Genomic DNA, 13,398 nt, shown 5'->3' with positions numbered 1-13,398 from the left:
AGCCGGCGCGCTGGGGCGAAAGCGCAAAAATTTTCTCGCACACCCCGGAGGCAAAACCCGATAACGACGAAATTATTTCCTCGCTCTGGCTGCGGGTGGGGACTGGCCCCGCTGCCCGGCACCGGAGGAGATTTAAATCAGCCCAAATTACCCGGGATAAGCGGGCAGTGGTGGCTCCATTCTCCTTCTCCTCCTGCCACTCCTTCCCGGGATCGCACCGACGGGGAAAAGCGGGAAACGGGCTTTTGTCCCCGTCGCAAGGCCAGACCCGCTCGGCCGGGGGGCTGCAGGGAGGAGGAGAACCCTCTCCGCTCCTCCCCCGGGGAATAGCAGAGCCCCTGCAAGCGGGGCAGCCGAGGGCCCGGTGGCCCCGACGGGACGTTGAGGGGCCGGAGCGAAGCGGCCCGGCCGGGCAGAGCCGCCCTGACCGCCGGGCACGGCAGAGCCGGGCACGCTGAGAGCGGGTACCCAGCCTCGGCGGGGCCGTGGGCCGCTTGAGAAAGGGAGCGGAGGCTGGGGGGCAGGCTGGTGAGACCCCCCCCCCTCTCCTCAGTGCGGGGTTTATTGCAAAGCGGAGCCGGAACGCTGGTTCGGAGCAGAGGCCACGTCCTCTGCTACCCGAAACCCCCGCCGGAAAGATTTCGGTGCGTTCCCCAGCATCTACGGGCGGCCCGGGGCGGGGGGGGGGGGCGCGGGGGGAGGTGATATCGCCTCCCGCCGGGGTATCGGGGCGACCCCCAGAAACGTGGCGTGGCCCGCAAAGGAGGGAGCCACCCGCACCCCTCCTTGCGGGGAGGGGGGCGGACAGCGGGTCCGGGGCGGTGCGGGGCACCCTCGGGGGTCGCATCCTGACCCCGCTCCGCCCGGCGCCCGCGGTCCCGCGCCACGGACGAGCCGGCGGGCGCGTCCCCCCCGCCGGGAGCGGAGCCGGCGGGACTTATCCCGTCCCCCCCCTCCTGCCGGGAGGCGCCCAATCCTCGCCGGGACCGGGGCTACCCCGCCGGCCGTCACGTGGGCCGGGCCGCACCGGGGCCCGCCGTAAAGAGCCGCCGCCGCCTCCGCCGCCGCCACTTCCCCGCCGGGCGCAGCCAGGGACGCACCCACGGGAGACGGCGGCGGCAGGAGGGGAGGGACCGGGGGAGGGCAGCCCCTCTCTGCCAGGGGGTCGTGGTTGTTTGTTTTTTGTTTTTTTTTTCCCCTCCTCCCTCGTAAACTTTACTCTATTTTTTTTAATTATTATTATTATTATTTTCCTGGGATTTTCCTGGATGATCTGAGCGCAGCTTCATGCCCACCCGGCCATGCCCGGCTCCGCTCCCGACCCGCTGCCATGTGAGTACCTGGGCGGGAGGAGCGGCCCGGGAGGGGGGCTGGGGGCGGGATGCTCTTGCGGTGCTCCACGGCTTGAGCTCTCCACCCGCACGGGGAGGCCTACCTGAGGGTTATTTCGCTTTTTAATAAGAAAGCGACAGCGCTGGTGGATGTGAGACACCGGGGATGCTCCTGGTCGGGGGCAGCTGCCCAGGGCCGCTGGGACCCCGCTCCCACCCGGCCCGGGCGCCCGAGGGGCCGCGCCGCGGCCGGCCGCCTCCTCGCCAGCAAGGCCCCGAGGCGTGCTCCAGGCCCGGGGCTCGGAAAAAAAAAACAGACGGGAAGGGAAATACTTTTTCGGGGGGAAAAAAAAAAATAAAAAAACCTGTTGGGCTTTTTTCGGCCTCTTGGAAGTGCCCAGGCGGGCGGCGGGGCGGTGGAAGGTGCCGGCGGGGCCGCTGCCCGCTGCGCGGAGGTTGTTTCTCGCCGTGGCTCGGCCGCCGCTCTCGGCCCGGCGCCGCGGGTTTCTCCCGCGGGACCAGCTGACCAGAGGAAAGTTTAAAGGGAAAAAAAAAAAATTACAAATTACAGCCCCTGCTGAGGCAGGGAAGAGGCGCTTTCGCCGCGGGAAACGCCGGCGGGCGCGAAGGGCCCCGGGCCGGGGTCTGCCGGGGTCTCAGCCCGCGGCTCTCGGCTCTCGCCCCCAGGTTCCTCTGAGTGAGCCCCTCGGCAACGTCGGGGCGCAGCCGGCCGGGCCCTGAGCAGCCGCAGCCGCCGCCGCCGCCGAGGACGGAACATGTATCAGGGTCTGGCCCTCGCCCCCAACCATGGCCAGTCGGCTTATTCCCACGACTCCAGCAACTTCCTCCACTCGTCGGCCGGTTCGCCCGTCTACGTGCCCACCACCCGGGTACCCTCCGTCCTCCAGACGCTGCCCTACCTGCAAGGCTGCGAGCCGCACCAGAGCCACCTCGCCAACCCCCCGGGCTGGGGGCAGAGCAGCGGCGAGGCCGCCGCTTTCAACGCCGGCAGCCCCCACCCGCCGTCGGGCTTCTCCTACTCGCACAGCCCGCCGGGCAGCAGCCCCCCGGGCCGCGACGGCGCCTACCAGGGGCCCCTGCTGCTGGGCGGCGGGGGCCGGGAGCAGTACGGCAACGCCTTGGTGCGCTCCGTTAACGGGTCCTACTCCAGCCCCTACCCCGCCTACGTGACCCCCGAGATACCACCTTCCTGGACGGCCGGACACTTTGAGAGCAGCGTGCTGCACAGCCTGCAGACGAGGCAGGTGGCTTTACCCGGCCGCAGGTCCACCTTCGGTAGGTCACCATTGCCCATCACCGTTGCCTCGGGGCGCCGGGTCGTTTTCCTGGCCTCGCGGTGTGTTGGTGTCCCAGGCCCGGGGTGAGTTGCCCCGCTGCCATCCCCGACGGGAAAGGAGAGGATGATTTTATCCAGGGATGGAGAGATGATCTGGGCACGGGGTGCGTGTGGCTGACCCTGGGCAGAGGTGGGGAGGGGGTAATGTGTGGCACGCAGGGCAAAGAACACGTTTCAAAGGAGGGTAATTCCCCCGGAGGACAGAGGAGCAGAGGCCGTTCAACCCCTTCCTCCCCCCCATCCCACCCACCCCCCCACGATATCTCCTTCCCACAATATCGACTTTGTGCCTGTGCTTCAATACTTACCCTTGTGTTTAAATTAGCGGGGCAGATTTATGGCTCCCTCCCTTTTAAGTAATTTATTGTGGTAAATTAGTTTATATTTGAACAGACTCTCGGTCTCCTAATTCGCCTTCGCCCAAACAGGTCCGCAGCTGCATCGCTCTGCGGCCTTTGGAGAGACACCGAAACGCGCTCAGGCGTGGAACAATAAACCCCACTCCAGTTCGTTTGCACCCACACCGGAGAGTCCTTCTGCATCAAACCCCGAGCAAATAAAGTTTGGGGTTTGATTTAAAAGGACTCTCTGTGCGCGGGGTTTATAACCCCGGGGGTATTTCACCATCCTCCTCCGGCGGCAGTTTGCAAAGTCCTTTAAAAGCCACTTCAAGATCTCAGCCGCGTTATCATCTTTACTGCGGTGAACCGAATTATCTTATCTTTACCCCAAGAACAAAGTTAAAGCAGGGAAGCAGCCCCCTCCCCACCGAGCTGCCTCCCCGGCTCGGCTTTTCCTCCCACGCCGGAGGTGCTCGGGAGCGGTTTCTTTCCAGGATTTTCTCTTTGTCTGGGAAAACCCGTTGCGTTGTGTGGGAAGGGATCTTCCCGGTCCTGCAGAGGAAGGTGATGGCGCAAAAATCTCTTCTGAGCTTTGGATTTGGTGGTTTGGGATCTGGAACAGTGGCTGCCGTTCTCTCTGCCGTTTATTTTTGCTCTCGAATAGTGTAAACCGCTGTTAAGTAGCGTAAACTATTCTTTTTTCATTCAATGAATTATCGCAACTTTTTTCTTTTTTTACTTTTAACATTTCTTTTTATTTTCCGTTTTCCCCTTTTTAATTTTTGTGTTTTTTTTTTTTTTTCTTTTTCTTTCCGTTGGATCATTAATAATACTATCGAAGTTGGGGGGAAAAAATAAAGCGCGTATTTTTCTTCGAAAGAAAATAACATTCCAGACGGAGGAAGCTATTTCAAAAAGAGAGAGAAAAGCGACAGAAGGAAAGAGATCGACTCTCAATCGAGAGGTTCCTCTGTTTTACTCCAGGCTGCCCTTTTGCCGCGGAGCCGCGCTCGGGGCAGAGACGGACCGGGGACGGTGCTCAGAGCGGGCGGCTCCGGGGCTTCTTCTCGGGGCTTTCGGTGGGGAGGAGAAAAGCGAGGAAGAGCCTCGTTAGCAGCAGTTTGGGGTCGCGGGCGGCCGGCGATGCTCTCCCAAGTAGCCCCGGGCGACCCGCGGCAGCCAGCCCCGCCGGCACCGGGGCGAGCTGAGCCGCAGCCCGGCGTTATTCCTTGCGCAGCACCGAGCCCTTTCCCACCCGGGCCGTCCCCACCGGGGAGCGACCAACGCGCCTTGATGGAAATCAGAAAAATCGCCCCATTTTGCGCCCCCCTCCTCGTTTATTTTTGCAGTGCGGGCTGCCCCCGGTGCAGGGATAACACCGGGCTGTCCCGCCGACGGGATCCCTGCCCGTTCCCGTCCTGGGGAGAGCCCAACCGCGCACAGAGCTTCGGGATCCTTTGCAGTGAGGATGGACAATATTCTGCGTTTGAGCAAAATATTAAAAGATTAAGGAGTGGAGGGAATAAAGGGGTTTGTTCCACACTTGGCAGGGTGGAGGTACATTCGCACCAGGCAGGGATTGTCCGTCGCGGAGGAGCGGGGCACAGAGCATCAGGGACCCTCTCCCGCGGGGTCCCCGTGGGCTGCCGGGTCTCGGGTGGCCCTGTGCGGTGGGCACAGCTCCTGAGCCGCACACACACCTTGGCTGTCTCTTCCAGAGTACCTGGAGGAATTCGCCGGGGACGGCCGGGAGTGCGTGAACTGCGGGGCCATGTCCACGCCGCTCTGGAGGAAGGACGGCACCGGGCACTACCTGTGCAACGCCTGCGGGCTCTACCACAAAATGAACGGCATCAACCGGCCGCTCAAGCCGCAGAAGAGGCTGGTAAGATGGGGAAACCCCGCAGGGACCCCCTGCTCCACCCGAAGGGGCGGCTGGAGGGTGGGAGCCGGGGGGCTGTCACGGTGTCGTCGCTGTTGGGGTCTCTGTAGTTGTGTTAGGGCCTGTTTGACCCTCGGTCCTCTCACAAATGAAATGCCCTCAGCACTGGCAGGAGCCTCTTGTTGCAGTGCGGAGGTGGTTCGGGCCAGAGCAAGCAGAGTGAAGAGGGATTGCTGCCCCGGCACGGCTGGTGGGCAGCATGGAGATGGGGCAGCAGGGACCGGAGGGGTCCCAGGGCTGCATCGCAGCTGGGTGGGGGCCGGTCAGCCCTGCTTGTGGTCCAGGGCTCCCCCCAGCTCCATTCCTGCAGTGGGCACATTGCTTTTTATTCTATAATAATTATTATTAGTTCCTGGTTCTTCGTGCAGACACACACGGTCTGGGCAGGGCAGTTGAACAGGAGACAGGGCTGATCCTAAGCTGGCCCAGGCAGGTTTGTGGCCACTCGTGATGGGAGCAGGATGGGGCCCAGTTGCCTCAGTGCCTTCCCCCACCCGCCTAAGGGGGAAATTTGGGGTTTGGTAGTTCCCAGTTTCTCTACAGGTTAAAGCACTAATTCCCACCCTCCCCGATGTGATCTTGTGCTTCCTCCAATTGGGATCTCATCGTGAGAGAGGAAACGCACCTCCTTTTTTTTTTTTTGGAGAGTCGCTTTGGGATGTTTAAATTTGGTGGTAACAGTTTTGGTTTCAGAGCCTGTCATCAGAAGCCGTCATTGCAAACAGGATGTTTGTTGGAGCCGTGCTGGGGAACAGCTGGGAGCTCCTTTTGCTTTCACTCCGGGTGTATTCCCGCAGCTATTTTTTTGCATTGCAAAAGAAATTATTAGCAATAATCCAGCAGTGACAAGTTTCTGTGTAAGAAAACCATTTTTTTTTTAAAAAAAAAGAAAAGTTGGGATTGAGCAAGATGTTTTATTCTGATTCCAATCCCAAAAATATGGTTCTGGATTTGCAAAATGAAATAAGTGGCGGCTCGCTGGAAAATCACCCTGTTTAATTCAGAATATCAAAATCAAGGCATTTCTGTGAAACATTTTGCATTATCCAACAGGACTTCCCTGTCTCACCAAAGCCCTCCTGGTCTCCTTTAATGTAATGACATTAAACCTACACCTCAGCAGTGGGGTCTGATCCCTGCTGTGCTGCAAATCCCAGAGTCATGCTGTTCATTTCTGCAGAGCAAACACGATCCGTGCATTGCGAGATCCGTGCGAACCAGTTTAAATCCAACTCCGTGTTTCCAACTGGCATCGAAATGTGGCACTGGGTGAATTTCCAGGGTTTTTTTGAACAGCTTTTCCCCAAAGGGATTGGAGAGGTCTCGCTGCTATCAGCGCTCTGTTTCGGCACATGGTGCAGGCAGCGCTCGGGGACGCCGCAGTCCCTGCCTGCCCCGCTGTCACTGCGGGCACAGCCCCGTACGTGGTACCCACGATACATTTTTTGGCAAACATTTCAGCAAGGTTTTCTAGTGGAGTACACCGGTTTGCAAAATTGAAGAGCGTTTCCCAGGGATGACCAAATCTTTCTAGGAATTATCGAAGCACTTCCAACCTTTTTTATTATTATTTTGCCTATCAATGCAAAAATGATAAAGCTCAAATGAAAGAGCTGGTTGTTATCCAGGGAAAATGTTTCAGTAAGGTTGAATTACCTGAAGGGATTTTGGTTTCTGGATTAGAAAAGGGGCTGCGATTTTGACTTTCCATCGTGACTTTGGAATTTTTGGAAACAATTGAAAATCTTAAGTTTTCTCAAGGGTTTGAAATGTCCTATTGCAACAATTTCTGCCCAACAATTTTCTCAAGGGGAATCCACTGATGATGGACAAGAGAGTGCCAGGCGTACTCTGCAAATCCACCACCGAGGGAGCGACCTGCACCTCTGTGGCTTGGGATGTTTCTTGCCCCAAATGATTTCCACGGCGAGGGACGTCTTCCCTGCTCATAACCTCACCCGCACGGGCTGAGCGGGAGCAGAGCGGTGAACACGGTGACACACCGTTGCTCTAGGAATGATGAAATCAGCTGTTCCACAATGTGCTGAAATACAGACACGGGGAGGAAAATTGGTTGCTTTTGTCCTTTATGTTACGACCTTTGTTCTGTAAGTAGATGCTGCGCTGGGTTTTATTCCGACTTCTGTTTTCACAAAGCAAAGTCCCGCTGAAAGCCGTGGAGAACGCGACGTGGCCCAGATAACGCGGCGGGAATGACGTCCCGCGGCTCGGTAGCGCTCGGCCGGCTTGTGCGGGGGAGAGGGCGAGCAATAGCAGTGTCGTTTTCAGTTCATTTTTGTTTCTTTTTTTGAGATAAGGGCAACATCCCCCTCGCAGCAGGGACAGCTGTTTTGCTACAGCCTGTGTCTGGATCGAAAGCGCTGTGGCTCTCGGCAGGAAGGATTTATCTTAGAGGAGGATGGAAGCAGCACTTTATTTTAGGCAGTGTCTTTTCTAGCCAAAGTTCCTTGACGCGTTTCACCAGAGGATACCTTAGACCCAGTCCTAAAACCCAAATTACTTTTACCATCCCGGAGCAGCCGGTGGAGGTGGATGGCTCCATCCTTGCACACGCGATTCCCCATGCCAGGAGCAGAGCTGCACAGCACAGAGCAGCACGGGCGGCAGATGCAGCAGCCGTCCGGGCTCAGCAGCTCCCACACCGTCCTGAGCTGAAGGACTAACCTGGAGTTGAGTTTTGCTGGCTTGGCTCAGGGGGGATTTTTTTCATCCTGTCCTTTTTTACAGTTTGCAATGCTTAGTGGGTTGGGTGACACTTTCAGAGGAGGTGGGGATGGGACTGAGCACAGCCCAGGGTCAGTCTAACAGGAGCCCAGAGCCGTGCAGCATTCATGATGGGTGCCTTGGCTCCCTCCTGCCCATCAGTTCCTGCTGCTCCCTTGTCCTCCAAAGTGCAGCTTTGCCCAGAGCCATGGTGACACAGGGAAATTTCAGAGGATGCCGCTGCCTTTGGCTCCGTGCCTCGGTTGTGCCCACTTTCAGGAGCTGAGCTCCAGTATCTCAGCATGCTTTGCTGCAAACTCTTTCCTACCAGCACCAGATCCCCTCCGTGCTGCTGGCAAGGAAGACAGAGAAGCGTTGACTAATTCTGGGGCTTCAGAGGCTTTTTCTTTTTTCCTGTGAAATCCTGTGGTTTCATTTCCACCTTTGCAAAGGAGAGGAAGCAAAGTCTCTGATGGCTTTGGGCTCCCTCGGAAGGACCTGCCCTGCTCGCTCTGAATGCTTCAGGGTCTCCAGCAGTGCTCACACATGGTTGATTCCGTAGGCATCAACTCACCATTCCTTGGGCTTATCAGCAGCACTTGGCTGTCAAGCTCAGTCCTGAAGAGTTTTTGTTTGAGTGTATGCTGCATTTGTATAAATAAACACTGGAGCACAATGTTGAAGTCAACAACTTCCTAGACAAGGTCAGAATGGTACAAAGGCAGCTGGGTGGAGGCAGGCAGAAATGCATTTTCTTTTAAGGGAACTGCTGGGAAATTAGCAATAACGTATTGTACCCTTGTCCTTCAGTGAGCAACAGTAGCCTTGACTGCCTCTTTCTTGCTAAGCTGGCAATTGTGGTGCCGAGCCAGGTTCTCGTGGGGTTTCTGGGGTTTAGATCATAATATTTGGTGGTGGAGGACGGTTTCTCCTCTCCGTGGCTGCAGAAGGAGGAGGCAGAAAGCACATGCCGCTGCCCCAGCAGAAAGCCTGTGAGCAGGTTGCGACACAGTGCTGGAGGGTGGGCAGAGCTCTGGCAAGGCTGGCATTGCCCTTGGGCTACCAGAGCCACAGGTCTCATTGCCACCTCATCTGCAAGCCAGGGACAAAGCGTTATATGAAATAGGGACAGTGTGTCCCTCCCTCCCAGGGGCCTGCGGTGGCCCAGAAATCTCGGGGCTTTCCAAAGAGCTTTGCGTTGGCCTTCCTCAATCCACAGGCGATGACAGATCTCACCAACCCATGCTGGGCACAGTCACCCCAGGGCCGAGTGCCTCCAAATTCTCCTCCGCACCCACAGCAGGAGCTGGACCTCAGAGCCCTTGCACCCATGGGTGCTCATCACCTCCCGCTGCACCCATTGAGGCTGAGGTCCCTCCTGGTTGCAGAGATGAATGGCACAGCCCTGGAAGCTGAAAGGCTTTAAGGAAGCTCCGTAGCTGCTCCAGGATCTTGCTGTGACACCATGTCCCATATTAGGGACAAGGATCGCGGTCCCCTCCTCTGTGCCAGGCTTGTCAGCTCACACCTCGGTGTATTTTTATTTTTGCCTGGTTATTTCTTGAAAGCTAAATCATTTCCAAAGCAATACCGTTATTTGCAAATAGTTGCTGAGTCCCCTTTGCTGAGCAACGAGTGAATCAGAGCTTGGGCACGTCACTTGTGTGTCTTGAAACTCAGAGCTGATCTTTATTTGACTGCTAACCTTGTAAAAACATTTCATTTCTATTCCTACTCTTCCCACCTCATTCGTCATATTGCTCAGTTGTGATATCTAGCAATAATGGAAGAATAAGCAGACCGGGCGTTCTTTGTTGCCTGCATCACCTATCGTCTGCCTTTGAGAGGAACCAAAGTGATTTTTCTCAAGGCTGAAGAACATATTCAAACACCTGAATGTGGGGAGCCTGTGACATTACTTATGTCATGGGTATCTTATACTAAGAGAAGTCTTCTTTTAAAATAGTTTCAATACCTAGTGTTAAGAGACTTTCCAAGGAAATGCCTATTGAGCTGACAAGTCTGTATATAGAGACTTGTGAATTTTCCAGTGGCTTGGAGTACAGTTGTCAGAAATGAGTTTGCTGCTTCTGCCAGAATATTTTCCTTCTCTGTTTAGAAGTATTAATGTTTCAGAGCCAGCAATCACTGCACTCGCAAAATATGTCATTAATTAATGTTTGCACGGTGTTTCCGCAGCCTGTAAGAGAACAGATTATCTGTGAGACATGCGAAGAGCAACCGCCCTGGTCCCATCATGGGCCAGTTCAGTTTGGTTCTGCCCAGTTCAGCCAATTGATTCCAGTTGTCTTAAAACAAGAGGTGAATTGGGATGTTGCTAACTCTAGTGGCAGTTCTGAGTGCAGAAAAACAGAAGAAGAGTTCGCTTAAAGTGTGAGGAGTTTTCTTCATACACTCGAGACTTGGCTGGCATTTTCCATCTCTTTCTCCATCTGAGTGGACCTCCTGGAGGAAAGTTCTCTGTGCTCTGAGTCCTGATCACCTCCAGCAGATTTGTTGGAAGTTTGTGAAATGAGTTGCGAGGATATTTGCCAGGTTTATCAAGCTCAATAAAAAAAAGCACTTGCAAATTAGAGTGATCTCATTTGAATGCAATTTCTTTGATCTGAATTCGGCTAATCGTGTGCGTTTCACATTTTCCAGGAAATTGATGTAATTGGAGATTTTATTTTTATATGAAAGGAAACTTCTCAATTAATCATTCCTATGTGTGCATTCATGTGTATGTTTGCCTGTTTTTAAGTCTTCATCTAGACGTGCTGGCCTATGTTGCACTAACTGCCACACAACCAATACCACCCTCTGGAGAAGGAACGCCGAAGGGGAGCCCGTCTGCAACGCCTGCGGCTTGTACATGAAGCTCCATGGGGTGAGGAGCGCGTCCGCACTGGGAGGCACCCTTTGGGGTCACCACCCATCAGGTCCAGGATATCAGATCTGGAGGGACCAGCCTCTAGACTGGACCCATGAGAGCCATAATCCAGTCCTGTCTCCTTGAACAGCTAAAAGCTCAGTCTACTGAGGTTCTCCAGAATAAGGCTAAGGGGGTACTGGAACACTCTCAGGAGGGACCTGCATAGAGGAGCGATTTCTGGCACTGGGTGGCTCTTCATTAGTTTGTTTGCCAAGTTAGTCCCCAAAATGAAAGCTTAACAGGCTCCAGTAGCTGGAGACTGAAGCTCTCCAAACTCAAATTGGAGATAAGAAGCATATTTCTTCTAGATGTGGTAATTAAAAATGTGTGGAGGATGCTGAGGAGTCCACATGGAGGCTGGCTGATAATGTTTATCCACAGAGGATGGGAACTGTTGGTAACATGTCCATCAGCCAAAGAGGAGACTTCATCCCTCCATACAGGGCTCTTCAAACTTCTGCCATAAAGTTTAAAGTCTCTTTATCCCATGACCGTTCCCTACGAGCCATGTAGGCTCACAGTCTGTCAGTGTAATTTAATAGGGCCCTGTCATAAAGGTCACTAATAAATCAGGAAAAGGAAAATAGGAAATAAAGGAAAAAACAAAATTTGTGGGAAAGCCTTAGCTGTTAGCCTTATACATCTTCCTGCCAAGGCCTGTTGCAGAGAAAAATAGCACTTAGTGAAGGACAAGGACTTAAGGTGCTTTGCATGAGCTACAGTGCGTAAATGGGAGAGCAACACGTGTGTGGGAAGGAGCTGAGTAAAATACAATATTAATGATTCCAAACTTTATGAATGTCAAGGTACCACGACCTCTGGCCATGAAAAAGGAAAGCATCCAGACGAGGAAAAGGAAGCCTAAAAACATTACCAAAGGCAAAACCTCAACAGGTACAGTGCTGCTGTCATCCATCATGGGGCTTGGAGCACAATTCACCTCAACATGTCTTCTGCAGGAAATTATGATAATTAGAAAATAATATTGTGATTATTTTTTTTTTTCCTGATGATTACTTTAGATGTAGGGTCTGTATTTATGCAAAGACCTCACATGGAAGGAGGATGCTGGGTAGGAAATCTTGCTGCTGCTATATTCCTGTGAGGTTCCTCTGAGCTGTGGGCACCTGGCTTCATCCCAGCAGCACTTGTGTTCAAGCAGATCTGGGCTAAATTGAGTAACTGAAAAAAATAGGGCTGAGAACGATGTGTTAAAGAGTCAGGGAGAAGGTATCATGACACACTCAACATTAGCCCATCCGGGCTGTGCCAGGACCGGCGCTGCCAGGCTGTGAAAGGGTGCTCCTCCTCCTCCATCAGCATCTTGGCAGCCAAATACAACGCCTTACCCTGGCAGAGATGCGATGGAGAAAGACAGCAGTACAGCCATGCTGTGAGATGTGATGGTAGCCATTAAAATACAAATTTCCTTACAAGCAGATCTGCACCTATGTTGCTCCAGTGTCCTGTACCAATTGTCTTCCAGGGTCTACGACTTCGGCCACCAACTCCCCTTCTTCCATTACGAACTCAGACAGCACGGTCACTTTAAAGTCAGAGCCCAGCGCGACCTCGCAGTATCCCGGACAAACCATCGTGTCGGTGTCCCAGGTAAGGCCCAGGGGGGATGCTCCACACTCCTCGGGAGTCGCTGACCTGGGCGGGCCTTGATAAGGCTGAGCAATTAGTTCATCACATCGGGGCCACCAGCCCGATGGACTGCCTCAGACTGAGGAAAGCAGGGAGCGTGAACTGAGACGTTGCAGATCAGGCAGGGCTGCAGCCTCTTGGTTCCTCATCGCCTCTTCCATCTTGCAGTGGGGAACTGGGAGGTCTGAGCCCTGCTGCCGTGGAGGCAATCGGTGGTGAATGGGCTTCGCAGAGCTGGATTTAATTCCCATCTCCTGCCATGAAATCCTGGGAGTTACAACCCTGCTGAGTTGGTGGGATCAGCCCAGGGTGGAAACCTTGAGTCTAAGCCCCCCCTAACACGCGTGTATGGAGGGGAAGCTCAGCTCCAGCGCCCAGCATGGCACCAGCTGCTGCACCCTATGGGAGAGGGGGTTATTTGGCTGAAGCTGAGAAATCTGATTTGTGCTGTACTCTTAAAAAAGACACACACGCCTAGAGATCTCCAAACTGGACATGGTTAGTCAATAAATAAATGCAGATGGGTCCCAGGATGCCTCCTCCCAGCGTGTTCCTTGTGCTTGCTGGGGATGGAGCACCCTCCTGCCTGGCTCCAGGCTCTCTGAAGGGCAGCATCAGCATCAGGGATAACCCACCAGGTCCATAACCCATCCAAGTCCTACTACCATGTTACATCAAGGGAGATGGTGACCCTTTGGCTAATAACAGGCTTTCTAATGACTTTCTGCTTCCCTCCACGGGGCAGGCGCAGAGCCAGTCGGACGAGGCGCTGGCCGGCGGCCACGGCGAGTTCAAATTTGAGCCCGAGGACTACAGCTTCTCCCCCAGCACCATGGCCTCGCAGCCCGGGCTGAGCGTGCCGCTCCGGCAGGACTCCTGGTGTGCCCTGGCACTCGCCTAGAAACCCCCAACCTCCAGCAAAAAGCCTCAGGACCAACGTTTTTGGCAGGCCCTGCAAACGGGCAGGAGGACGGGCTGCCCCAGCGCTTCGGGACTGTGGGGTGTCGAGCTGTGGCCAGAGGACACGTTTCTCTTGGAGGATGCGCATGGAAAAACGCTGGCTGGATGGGGCCGGGATGGACCCACTGTGGCACCGGCTCCCGAAAAAGCTCATCCTC

The 13,398-nt window shown here is 54.9% G+C and overlaps 1 protein-coding gene across 2 annotated transcripts; it reads left to right on the top strand.

The window, feature by feature from the left end:
* The first annotated feature begins 2,107 nt into the window (after positions 1-2,107).
* GATA5 (GATA binding protein 5) lies at positions 2,108-13,181 on the top strand. 2 transcript variants are annotated; one of them, XM_086622938.1, is made up of 7 exons: positions 2,108-2,627; positions 4,748-4,914; positions 10,460-10,585; positions 11,437-11,524; positions 12,117-12,207; positions 12,641-12,671; positions 13,026-13,181. In XM_086622938.1, the coding sequence occupies exons 1-7, from the start codon at positions 2,108-2,110 to the stop codon at positions 13,179-13,181; spliced, it is 1,179 nt and encodes a 392-aa protein (XP_086479064.1). The 2 variants fall into 2 exon arrangements, with proteins under 2 accessions (XP_086479064.1, XP_086479063.1); XM_086622937.1 differs by lacking the exon at positions 12,641-12,671 and having other exon boundaries at positions 12,117-12,241.
* The last annotated feature ends 217 nt before the right edge of the window (positions 13,182-13,398 follow it).

Source organism: Tauraco erythrolophus, chromosome 18 (assembly GCF_009769465.1).
Source record: "Tauraco erythrolophus isolate bTauEry1 chromosome 18, bTauEry1.pri, whole genome shotgun sequence".
NCBI lineage: Eukaryota > Metazoa > Chordata > Aves > Musophagiformes > Musophagidae > Tauraco > Tauraco erythrolophus.
This window is presented reverse-complemented; position numbering and strand designations above follow the sequence as displayed.